The sequence below is a fragment of the Colossoma macropomum genome, unplaced genomic scaffold (genome assembly GCF_904425465.1).
Source record: "Colossoma macropomum unplaced genomic scaffold, Colossoma_macropomum, whole genome shotgun sequence".
In the NCBI taxonomy this organism is placed as follows: Eukaryota; Metazoa; Chordata; class Actinopteri; order Characiformes; family Serrasalmidae; genus Colossoma; species Colossoma macropomum.
In genome coordinates, this window is record NW_023494806.1 from 14,933,951 (window position 1) to 14,946,415 (window position 12,465).

The following is a 12,465-nucleotide window of genomic DNA, read 5'->3' on the forward strand; positions in this document are numbered from 1 at the left end:
CAGATCATGCTAGTTTTTTTACAAAGAGAAATCTACAAAACTGAAGGAACAACTGACAAAAATTACCCTTTGTGCTTACAACCATGGATTTTTGCGGTTATTTCATGAACCTTTCAACTTTTGTCGTATAACAATGAACACATGATAACACAGCACTGTTTAATGCAGAAAACACCACGAGTCTTATACAGCACTGATCTAATGGCACCCCTCTTCTCATGACCCCAACAGGCCATAAAACAGCTAAACAATAGTAATTTGGGATTCAGCCACATCCATACTTGACAAATAGTGCACTACTTGGCTATAGAGGGTAGAATTTCTAAACTTCCATAGCTAGCACACTATTTAGGGAGTACAGAGCCGTTTAGGATTAGCCTGGGTTTGACGAAACTTCTGACTGAAACACAGACATTGAAGTGTCTCTGAAGCCATTTAAGTGACATTCTTTAGACTTTTATATTGCTGTTTTACAGTGAATCATAAGTCTGTGATATTAATAATGGAGTTGTTTAACCTGTTAGCTGTCTTTTAGCCTGTTATCCAGCTGTACTTAATTTGTAAATGACTATTTATAAGCTTTTGCTTGCAACCCATGGTTTTATCTGCACTGATGAAAGTATTGTCCATAATATGCTGCGAATTACCAACTTTTTTGGCATTGGCATTGCCAGGATTCCAGCTCGCAGTGTCCCAACAATAGAGCAAAACCATAGACAGTTGTCGATGTTTAAGTATATCATGGCAATACAGGCTGAATTGGCAGATCTGAATACAAAACACCACCTTGGTTAGTATAATAAAAACCTGTAAAATATATCCAAACCTAACTTTTAGCATGACATCAATCACCTTCTTTATAAAGAGAACTATTAAAAAAAAAAAAGAAAAAAGAAGAAAAATAACATTGGGACATGGTTTTGGGGGTGCGGTCACTGTGGTTGTAGTGGGCTGGCCTAGACAAAAGTCCAAGGCTGACCTTAGCTCCCGGGTCAGCCTCGCTTTATATTATTTACAGTGTCTGCAGTTTTTAACATGACAATAATTAGACCATAAGGCATTGTTAAAATAAAAGGTTTGGAGTTTAAAATGAAAATCTGAAATAGAAGTATAAAATTATATCAGCTGATATTATCCGTTTTTTTTTGTTTTTTTTTGAATTTTTAACCCCTTATAATAGGTTATTGAAATTTATAGCCCTTTAAATATGCTATCAGCTATAAAATGGTCAAGTCAGGGCACTAATTAAAACCTGTCGCAGGTATTTTTTTAAACAATGAAAATCTGAAACATTTCAATTCCATATTGTGCAGAAGGAAGTTCTGGATCTATATTAATCTAAGTATGATGCTAATAGCCTCTTTTTGCTGTTGTACCAGTTTGAGGAGCTAGCATATCTGTGGATGGAAAGGCAGAAGTCTGGTGGGAACTACAGCAGACATCGTGCTCAGACAGAGAAGCATGTGGTTCTCTGTGTCAGCTCCCTCAAGATTGACCTCCTCATGGACTTCCTCAATGAGTTTTATGCTCATCCCAGACTGCAGGTACATCTGTGAAACATCACAATAATTTTTTTTTTTGCACTACTTGTTGCTAATACTTGAATTGACTCTTTGCAAAATCAGTCACCTCAAAATGTTCTTTTCTCAGTCAAGGAAAATGTCCTCAAAGCAAGCCTGCAATGAGAAGGACAGCGGCAGTAAATAAGGCAGAATTATTAGACTAAGAAATGCTGGAAAGGTGTTACTGAGGAATGTATAATACTTGACAAATGCTATCCTGATTATCTGGAGGGTGGTGCTGTTTTTGTTTCATTTCTGAAGCAGAAAAAGTTTTGGATTAAACTGTGTGAAAATCCAAACTCACAGCTCAGTGACCAAACTAAAGGGCAGAATTATACTGGCTCTAAAGTAAACTAAACTTTATCTGCGGTACTGCATTAGCTAAAGTCATTTTACTGTGATGTCTAACAATAAACAATGCTACAAAACAATGTTTAAATCAGTTAGCTAACTAATTAGCTTTTCTTGGCTTACCTGTTGTCAGTTAGATTCATAAATCAGACAAATAAAAGCACTGTACAGCACTCACATTTGTGATTTAGGATAAATGCAAATTTCAGACACATGCAAATTTTCATACATTTGTCGTATATCTTTGCTGAACATTTTGTAAGGCCAATTTATTTTTAAATGAAAAATGTTTTAAATGTACTTATCTGTGTGCTTCTAAATTTTATACTTTATGCTACTAGACTTTTTAGTTTTCCAGTACAAGTGTTACAGATGCTACCAGAGAAGAAAGTTTGTCGGCCCTAGCAATAATAACAAGGGGACTTTCTCAGAATTTTGTAAATACTTAACTGTTGAAGCTAGTGTTCTAGCTAATATATAAACAATTCACATATTAGCAAAATTTCTAGCTTGAAAAGCTGTGTAAGCCCTTTGTGTTTAGCATGACTTCCTGTGTGTTCCTGTATTTCCATCATGGGTGTATATCCCTGACATCATAGTGACTCAAAAGGGTTTTTAACCGTCTACGGTACATAATATTACAAACAGATTCAGGGAATCTGGAAAAACCTCTGTGTGTAAAAGGCAAGGCCAAAACCACAGCTGAATGCCTGGAACCTTTGATCTCTCGCATGGCACTGCATTAAAAACTGGTATGATTCTGTGATGGATATCACTGCATAGGCTTGGAAATACTTTCACAAACCATTGTCAATAAACACATTTTGTCACTGCATTCACATATGCAAGTAAAGGCTGTATTATGCACAGCCATTTGTAAACAACATCCGGAAATGCTGCCAACTTCTCTGAGCTCGTCTGAAATGGACTGATGCACAGTGGACGCCTGTGTTGTGGTCTGACAAATCTACCTTTCAGATTATTTATGGAAATAAAGAATATTGTGTTACTGGGCTGAAGAAATAAAGGACCATCCAGACTGTTACCAGCATAAAGTTAAAAAGCCAGGGTCTGTCGTGGTACAGGGTTGTTTTAGTGCCCATGGCATGGTTAACTTGCACATCTGTGAAGGCACTATTAATGCTAAAAGATATATACACATTTTGGAGCAACGTGTGCTGCCTTTTAGACACTGTCTTTTTCAGGGACGTATTTCAACATGACAGCACTTAGAAACATGCTGCACATGTTATGACAGTATGGCAGAGTAATCAGAGAGTGTGGGTGCTGCCTGCCTGCCTGTCTCTTATTCAAAACATGTGGTGCATTGTAAAATAATACAATAAATACAAAATACTACTATGAAAGCCCCATGCGGTTGCACAGCTGAAGACTTTCATAAGAATGGCAAAAAAAAAGGTTTTCAAAATTGGATACCCTTTCAAAACTGGATTGGTTTGTGTCTTCAGTCCCCAAATGATTATTAAGTGTTGTTACAAGAACTGATAATGTAACACAGAGGTAAACATGCTCCTATCCCAACTTTTTGGAATGTGTTATAGGCAACATATTTGGAATGAACATATATTTACAAAAACACAAAGTTCATAAGATAAAACAACAAATATTGTGTTTTTGTACTTTTTTCAATCTAATACTAATAATGTTTAAATGTCTAAAATGTCTAATGTTTAAAAACTCTAAATACACAAATATGACTATATTATTCTAACTGATCACCATTGATTCTAACCTACAAAAATGATTGCAGTTGAATCACCACCTTCAGACCCTGCATCATAGTGCATTTTTACTCACTTATTTTCCATAGTTATTTTTACTTTTAAATAATAATTTGTTTGCAGCAATAAGAACTTTACAACCTGCATTGAAAAGCTTCTGTCTGAAGGCCCTCATTTGTGAACTGATGATAACTGTAACTGCCAGTAATCTGGAAAATGTCTGAAGTCTAATGTCTAATGTTTATTGTTCTCCTGTGGATATAAACTAATGGTTTTCTGGTTAGTAATGTTGGGCCTATAGAAACCGCTGAATGTATCTTTCCTTTCTGTAGGATTACTACGTGGTCATCCTCTGCCCCACAGAGATGGACATCCAAGTGCGGCGAGTGCTGCAGATTCCTTTGTGGTCTCAGAGGGTCATCTATCTGCAGGGGTCTGCACTGAAGGACCAGGACTTGATGAGAGCCAAGTGAGTCAGAGTGCTTCTCTAGCGTAAGGGAGTGTTCTGATATGGTAAACGCAGAGTATACACGGGTGTGCTGATACGCATTCTGAAGAAGATATTACAGTGCTTCAAAAATTTGATCAAAATATGCTGTCATTTTTAATGCAGGGGCCACTGAAAGTACATTTTATCATTGTGTTTCTGTTCTGAATTGAAGTTATTTAATATTCAGTCCAGCTCCAGGCCTCAGATTTCACCTGTAGGTTTTGACACTTTAGGTGTTTGAAATGCCTGATGGGGAAAGCCCCTCGAGGCCTCTGTTTGACAGGCTGATCTAGCCAGTGAATCACTGTATCTAAAGGCCATTGAGTGAAGCTCCATGTTAAGGGCTATAATGTGCTCAGCAGCCTGTCAGGATTAATTCACTATTAACATCTCAGTGAGAAACCCAGGACCTGAAGTCTGATCATTTGGTCTGTCTGCTTAGGATAACAGCCTGGAATATGATTATTTGGTTTATCTTCTAAGAATGAAGGCCTGCAGTTAAAGATTTGATCTGCTTGAAAAGAACATGAGAAAACCATGAAGAAAAAGAACACGAGTGCTTTCACTTAGAAGGCTTAGTTGGTCTGGGACAGCGGTACAGTGCTCAAAAGCAATCTTGTTACACTTTTATCAGCATTATTTAATCTGTTAGTGTATTAAGGAAATTGTGCTTTATTATATTCTAATAAATAAATAAAATGCTAAATACTAACCTACATAAAGGAAAGAGACACTAATGTTTGTCCCACTAATGTTTGAGTACTTTTACTTAAGTTTTCAGTTAATTGCGGGGATCATTTTGCTGGTTGTTAAAACTTTATCCTTATCCTTCTTGGTCGCGGGGGGTTGCTGGAGCCTATCCCAGCTGTCAGCGGGCAGAAGGCAGGATACACCCTGGACAGGTCGCCAGTCCATCACAGGGCAGACAGACATACACATTCACTCACACACTCACACCTAGGGGCAATTTAGCATGTCCAATTGGCCTGACTGCATGTCTTTGGACTGTGGGAGAACCTGGAGGAAACCCACACAGACACGGGGAGAACATGCAAACTCCACACAGAAAGGACCCTGGTCTCCCGGCCGGGGAATCGAACCCAGGACCTTCTTGCTGTGAGCCCTAAAAATTAGGGCTGCTAAACAATTAAAATAATTCATTGCGATTAATCACATTCTTATTTGCTCAAATTTGGCCCTAAAGAAACATTTTTTTCTTTTCATTTTGAAAGCAGTAGATAGTTGTATGAGTGGCCAAATTAAGCTTTACAAGAACTTCTTAGCTTCAGTTAGTTTTTCAGCACTGATTTCCTATGAGAACAGCAGTGGCTTCATGTTCCAACCCTTGCTCTCATGTTAACTTTGAGACCACTGCTTTACTTTTTAGTGATAATGTTTTATCTAGATTGTAGATTTTGCTTTTTTATATATAAAATAATAAAAAATATTAATATGACAACTGATTCCAAACAAGAAGTGGTAGTGTTCCTTTCTATGAGTAGCCGTAATGTCAAATGAGGACATGCTCTTTATAAAGTCAGTGTTTCCACTACTGGTGCGAGAGTAAACTCTTTAGGTGTGACCTGCATCCTGCATGGCGTTTCGACACTTTGGAATATGAAAAGTGTCTCAATCGCTGATAAGTAGCTGCAAATGGATGCTTTGGGCTACATCCAGAAAGTGTTTAAAATTTTTGGAGAGGCTATTACATCTCTGCTAAAAAAAGGCCAGTGCAGCTTAAATAGTCACGACCCAGCTTGTTTCTTTTGCATTATTAAACCCATGCTGTCAAAAAATGTCATTTTAAAGTTCCAGCACACTGCTGAACGCCAGTCGAATACAATAGGAGGTCTCCAATATTGGTGACTGATGACATTTACAGAAAGCCTGACATGATGTATTGATCTCATAAGCTATAGCATTCACTGTTTATTCCTCACCAAATCCAGCTGGCTCTGCCATTCTGTCCCCCAGAGCATAATTGCTGGTTCTACATTTGGGTCTGGAGGCTTAAGGTAAAGTGAATTCATGAAGCAATTGCAATTCTGTCAGTCTAATGGACTTTGGGCAAAAGAATGGCCCCTTCGCAAAAAGTCATTTTTCTCTCCTAAGCATTAAGAATTGCTCAATGTTCCAGATAAAGTTTTCTCTTTCATATGACTGCTGTATGTTTCAGAAAAGCTTCATTGCTTAAAATCCAATACAACTGTCTTTACATTTGCCTTCATCTGCAAGTATAGTGCGAATCTAGACAGCTCTGGACACTCATAGTGGGAAAGAAGAGAGAATGATGTTGCTTATAGTTCTGTCAATACTTTTCAATCACAATCATTCTTAGAGATGTGTCCTGCTCTGGCCACTGGGTTTTTATGGATGCCCGTGTTATGGCTGGGTGACACTGGTTCCACTGGTTCCACTGGCCCCCAGGAGAAGCCATTATGGTGCAATATTGGCCTTCTCTACTGGACCAACACCTCTAAGGAACAGGGCCATAAATTACACAGACACTCGCAGACAGAGCACATGTGATCAGATCTGCCTTCAGATATGCACTGTCCATTGGAAATTATATATGTATGTATATGTATGGCATGAAAATGTAAGACAGCATTTTTTAAATAAACTTTTCCTTAATTTAAAAAATTAAATTCATAATAAGTCTAAATCTTTCAACTCACAAGTCAAAAGGCATCTGCATTGCAGAAACTCATGGCAATGAGAATAAAAATACAATACAGCGTGCAGCCCTATTCGACAGCTTTTCTTTTCCCATATAAAAAGCATGTACTGAAAATCATTTGATGGTTTAAAGGTTTGAGTGGTGACACCACAACAAGGGGATACGATGTGTGGGCTTGTGATTGTCCCCCAGGTAGTACTGTCCCAAATATCGTCACATATACCAGTGTTATTTTGCACAAAGTAAACCTGGTTAGTTTCTGTGTTTTTGTTATTGCAAACCAACCAAGAAAACATGTTTCTTTGGGTTAAAAGCTAGATGTTTTGATGGCCAGTGTACACATTATGTGCTGGTAACAAAGCTTTGCTGAAACTTAATAATGGTACCCTATCTGAACAAAGAACGGTTTTCAGACTGCTGGTTAATACGGCCGATCAGGTTGAGTGATATTGAGGTTGATCAGTGTGATTGCTGTTGAATAGAAGGCTGATTGATACAGAATAATGTCTGATCAGGTTGATTTTGTGTCCCTGTAGGATGGACGATGCAGAGGCGTGCTTCATTCTCAGCAGCAGAAATGAAGTGGACCGCACCGCAGCTGTAATCAGACTTTTCATCATATTATTACACACACACTCTTACAGTAAAGCTTGATGTGTTCAGTCACGATTGTAATGACGGACCAATCAAAATCAGTAATATTTCCTAAATGTTGGTAATGCACTGAGCTGAGGTTTATTGAGCTAAATCCCAACCTGCCTTTATATTGTTTTAATTACATAAAAGAACTTTAAAAACAAAGAAAGAACTTAAACTAACTGTTGTGATTGGGGAAGACTGCTTTGCTAAGTAAAGGTAAAGAAAGGTTGTCACTTATTGTTTTAATTCAGGACCATCAGACCATCCTTAGAGCCTGGGCAGTGAAAGACTTTGCTCCAAATTGCCCTCTCTACGTCCAAATCCTCAAACCTGAAAACAAATTCCATGTCAAGTTTGCTGGTGAGTGATTTTTCCCTCCAAAGTTGTAGAAGTTTAACATTATAGTAGTAGGTTTTGCCATTCCTTGTCTTTTTTGTGCAACACTTTAAAGAACACCTTATCATGGAAAACAAAATTATTCTTGAAAACAAAGCACTAGTATGTAAATACTGTTAAATAATTCACTCCTCACTCTATGCAGTCCATATGTGAAAAATGAGCTCATTTGAAATTAATTGTTTTTGTAGGGTCACAAAAACAAACACATCTACATACATCCTCCTATTAAACCTACAGCAGCTTAGCTTCACCCATTCACAGTGAAGTAATAAATAGTGTTTTAGCTGTTACTGGGCAATATGACAACATTTATCATTATCGTGATAAATTACATCACAGTATGCTTTTCTGAGCACACTATAGATATCATCAGTACTTAAAGAACATTAAACAACTATGCTTGATTAAAAAGAGAGCATAATTATGCCTGTTTAATTTGATTTAGTGCAGCACAATATATGGAATGTTGAATACAAATTATTGTATTAATAGTTATTCATAATATTGTTTAAATGTGGAACTACTTTGCCTTTTCTAACTTAATCAGATGTCAGAAAAAATACAAATATTAAGTATTCAGACCTTAGATTTTTACAATGATTATGTTATGATCTATTTAAACTCAAAACATGAATTGAGATAGTAACAAGTTAAACATAATCATCATTTATAGGGTACTTTCTATTGGGTCTGTCCCTAAACCCTAATACTTAAATTTCAAATTTCATTTGTAAAAATAATGCTTATAATGCATTTTTTTTAATATTGGTTTTTAAACAATCATTTAACTTTCTTTGAAAGTGAAGTTCAGAAGAAGGTTCAAAGAAATTCTGTCCCACATTTTCATGTCACTACCAAAACAAACAGTTTTAGTCCATAGGCAGAGCCTTATTTTAGCCACACCCCTGCATTATAAATTAGGAAGTGAGACTGCATTCCTGTCCCTCATGGGCTGCATCCAGAAACCCTGAAAGTTACTGCTTTTGCATACTGAACCTCCTCCGCTCCTCTGTGGCCTGAAAAACGATTTTGTGATGCCGTCTTACAGGGCTGTTCAAATACCAGCGGAGACAAGAGAAGCTGCTTCAAATGGCTTCAAGCACAGGATACACGAGTGTATGCTAGGAAGACTTTTACAAATCTTGGAGTCATATCACTGCATGCACACCCAGAGAGCACAGACAAACATGAAGCAACCCAACTATAATTCAACCTGCGTTTTCTTTGGGTTTATATAATTACTTGTGTTGTGTATTTTGTACCTCGTGTAAAATACATTGTGATAGGCTCATTTCATCAATAGTCAACATCAAATTTAATGATGCTGAAAGGAATCAGTTGTCTTATTTTCCCAATTTCTGTTTGTTCTCTCCATTCTTCCTGCTCCTTTCCTCTCCTCAATGCCTCCTTTTTTCTGGGGTGGGAAAGGAGCAGTAGGAAGGGAGGGTGAGGACAGGAGCAGTAGCATAAGTTTCTGGATACAACCACAATGAGCAGTTAGATCCCATTGTTTTGAAGTAAATATGTCCCAAAGTCTGAAAATCAATGTGTAACGTTAAGAATAGCCACTACCAAAACACACATTTTCTGCAATTAAGTAAACTTTTTTGTGTTTTAATGAAAAATATTATGATTTAATGTGTATACAACTGTTTAAAGCTATGTTTGCTAGTCATGTACTGACTGTGTTTGAGATCTTCTTAAAATTAGCTACAATTTTCACTATGGAAATATTTGGTAATGTTATGATTTTTTGGTACTGTTAAAATGGATTGTTCAATCATTTGTTTTAATAAAATAAACATAAGTAAGGTATACGGTCACTCAAAGTCAAAAGAATTTTATTCTAAAGTCCAAGTCAGTTAAAAATCTAAAATGTGTTTTCAGCTCTGACTTTGAACCTATTCAGTAGAATGATCTATATCAGTCTTATATCACAATAAAAATAGCTTGCTTAATTTTAAGGGATAAAGAGGGATTGGGAAATGGTCATGAAAAAAATGAATTATGACTGTTTTTGGTATATAAAACTACACTAACGTTTAAGGGGACCTCATAGGAAAAAATAAAAACAAGAGAAATGTAGAATCTGGTCCTCTTAATGTACTTCTTGAATGAATCCCTTGAAAGGTGCCATATGAACAAAATGTATTATAATCAGTACTCTATCTTGAATGTATTCTAAAGTGTCTGGATTGTTTTTTATCTAATTATACAACTACAAATAGATCATGTGGTGTGTGAAGAGGAGTTCAAGTACGCCATGCTGGCTCTGAACTGCGTGTGTCCAGCCACATCCACCCTGGTGACACTCTTGGTCCACACTTCACGCGGACAGTGAGTATTTCTGCAGAGATTTGATTTCTTTCATTCTCTCAAGTCAGAGTGTGATTGTTCTTGCTATTTTCTCTCACTTGCTTCTTTATGTTTTCACTGAAAGGAAGAGCCGCTCAAAACATTTTAATTAAAAGTTAAAAGTGCCTCTATCACACCACATAATGGAAGATGAATCGGTGTTGCTGTGCACTGCTGGAAAAATATAATTAAAGGAAAGCAGTGATCTTAATTCACCCACCATCCATTCAGCAGCACAGAGCACAGTGATACTCTTCACATGGCTTCATTTAGCCAGTTTTTAGGTGCTGATTATATATAGATTTTGAGTCTTCTTGGCTGGACAGCTGGAGAAGTAAACATCTTCCTACAAGGTCATTAGCTTAGAACTTGTGAAGAAGAGTAATGACTCTTCATGCCTGACCTGCTCACACTTTTTGCTCTCTGGTCTCCACTAAGCAATTATAAGCAAGGGGAATTGCGAGGTGAATGAGAAGAGAATCCCATTATAGTGACTGGTGGTCATTTTTCAGAATTAAACTGGCTTACTGCTCAAACGAAGTTGCTGAGCAAGCCATTCAGGAGCATCAATTTTACAAAAAGTATATTTCACCAAAGAATGCTAATGTGCCTAAGCTAACAGGAACAAGTTAGCATTATTAATTTGCAAGTTGGTCAGTTCTCTAGACTTACAATGTTAATATTTATGGGAGCATTTATAGTATTTATGGAAGATTAAAAGAATCTGATGCCACTGTAATTATATAACAATGTAATTAGATATTGATAATTCTCAAAATATTTTTTATTATGTAAGATACACCTGAATAAGCCTTCTGTTTTCTTCAGGGTTCATAATGCTATTCAGACTTGACTTCATTCATTGACCTGACCTTTAGTCAGAAAGTTATTCATTTTTCAGTGTCAGAAAAAAGCAGAAAATATATTTATCTGAAAATCACACAGAAGCCTCAACAACTATATATCAACATTTTTAGTATTTCATGTGTACAGATTTTGCCTTTATTACAACGTGTATTCTTTTCAGGAGACTTGGTTTCAGAAAGAAATCTGCAAAACGTTCGTAGCTCATTAGTGGCTGGTTGCATTTTTTGTTTCTGGCAATCCAAGTAATCCCAAACACATTCATTGGTGTTCAGGTCTGGGCTCTTGGATGTCCAGTCCATCCTTAAAGACTCATAGTGTTGAGTTGTTTTCTCACAGTGGAAGGATGGACAGAAATGCCCCTATATTTTTTTCACATCTGAAGCAAAAGTGGAGCTTGATTTTCTCCTGTCTAGTACTGCTTATCTAATAGTGACAGCTTTGGTCTACCAGGTCTTGTACGGTTGTTAGGAGTCACATTTTGTCTTTTAATCTTTTAATGATTTTGTTTTAAACTCCACTTTTGGAAACTTCTGGGTTTTTTTTGCTTATTTTCCTTTGATTTTCTCCTTCCTTATGCAAGTGGATTATCTAATATCCTTAGAAATCTCTGCTGAAAAAATGAATTTGACTTAATAGCCATTTTGTCTGGAAATGAAATAAATAAAGGGTGGTCTCTGACTTTTGTGCAGTAGTGTAATGCAGATAGAAACTATTCAAGTAATTATCGATATTAAATGATAAGGAAAAATCTATTGTAAAGACTTTTGTCCATATTGCACATTCCTGAACTACAGGCAGCTGTAACCTGTTCTGGTATTCTACTCCATTGTTCTTCTGTGTGAATTTTTCTGGTGTTGTTTTTGCAGGGAGGGCCAGACGTCTCCAGAGCAGTGGCAGAGAACATACGGCCGCTGCTCAGGTAATGAGGTCTACCACATTCGTCTGGCAGACAGCAAGTTCTTCGGGGAGTATGATGGAAAGAGTTTTACCTATGCCTCCTTCCATGCACATAAAAAGTGAGTGAATGAGGACTGGCAGTGCTGCCATTTGGATTGTTTTTGTTCTTGCTCAACCACAGTACAGTTAACTTTTAGTATGATACATTTGATGTTCCTGATATATATCATCTGTATTTTATAATAGTTTTCTTGTATTGGTGTGTTGATCTATAGTAATTACTTGCCATAAGCATTTCAAATGTTCCTGACATACCGTGCATATGATAAATAAAACCTTGATTTTGATGGGATCAGATTTGATCAGATTTCAGATATGCTTAAATATATGTTTGCCAGTATGATATCAATGCCTTATAAATACAAAGTTTGCACTTACTAGCTTAGTTAAGACAGTATGTGAAATGCTAAAAAAACAGAACAC

General features: G+C 36.8%; 1 protein-coding gene across 2 annotated transcripts in view; it reads left to right on the plus strand.

The window, feature by feature from the left end:
- si:dkey-21e5.1 (potassium channel subfamily T member 1) overlaps window positions 1–12,465 on the plus strand; it is a 127,561-nt gene that overhangs the window by 83,928 nt on the left and 31,168 nt on the right. For both annotated transcript variants that reach the window (XM_036598843.1, XM_036598845.1), the window contains exons 13-18: window positions 1,380–1,544; window positions 3,988–4,124; window positions 7,362–7,425; window positions 7,716–7,824; window positions 10,092–10,200; window positions 11,952–12,101. In XM_036598843.1, the coding sequence (XP_036454736.1) occupies window positions 1,380–1,544; window positions 3,988–4,124; window positions 7,362–7,425; window positions 7,716–7,824; window positions 10,092–10,200; window positions 11,952–12,101 (734 nt within the window). The remainder of the gene's footprint in view (window positions 1–1,379; window positions 1,545–3,987; window positions 4,125–7,361; window positions 7,426–7,715; window positions 7,825–10,091; window positions 10,201–11,951; window positions 12,102–12,465) is intronic.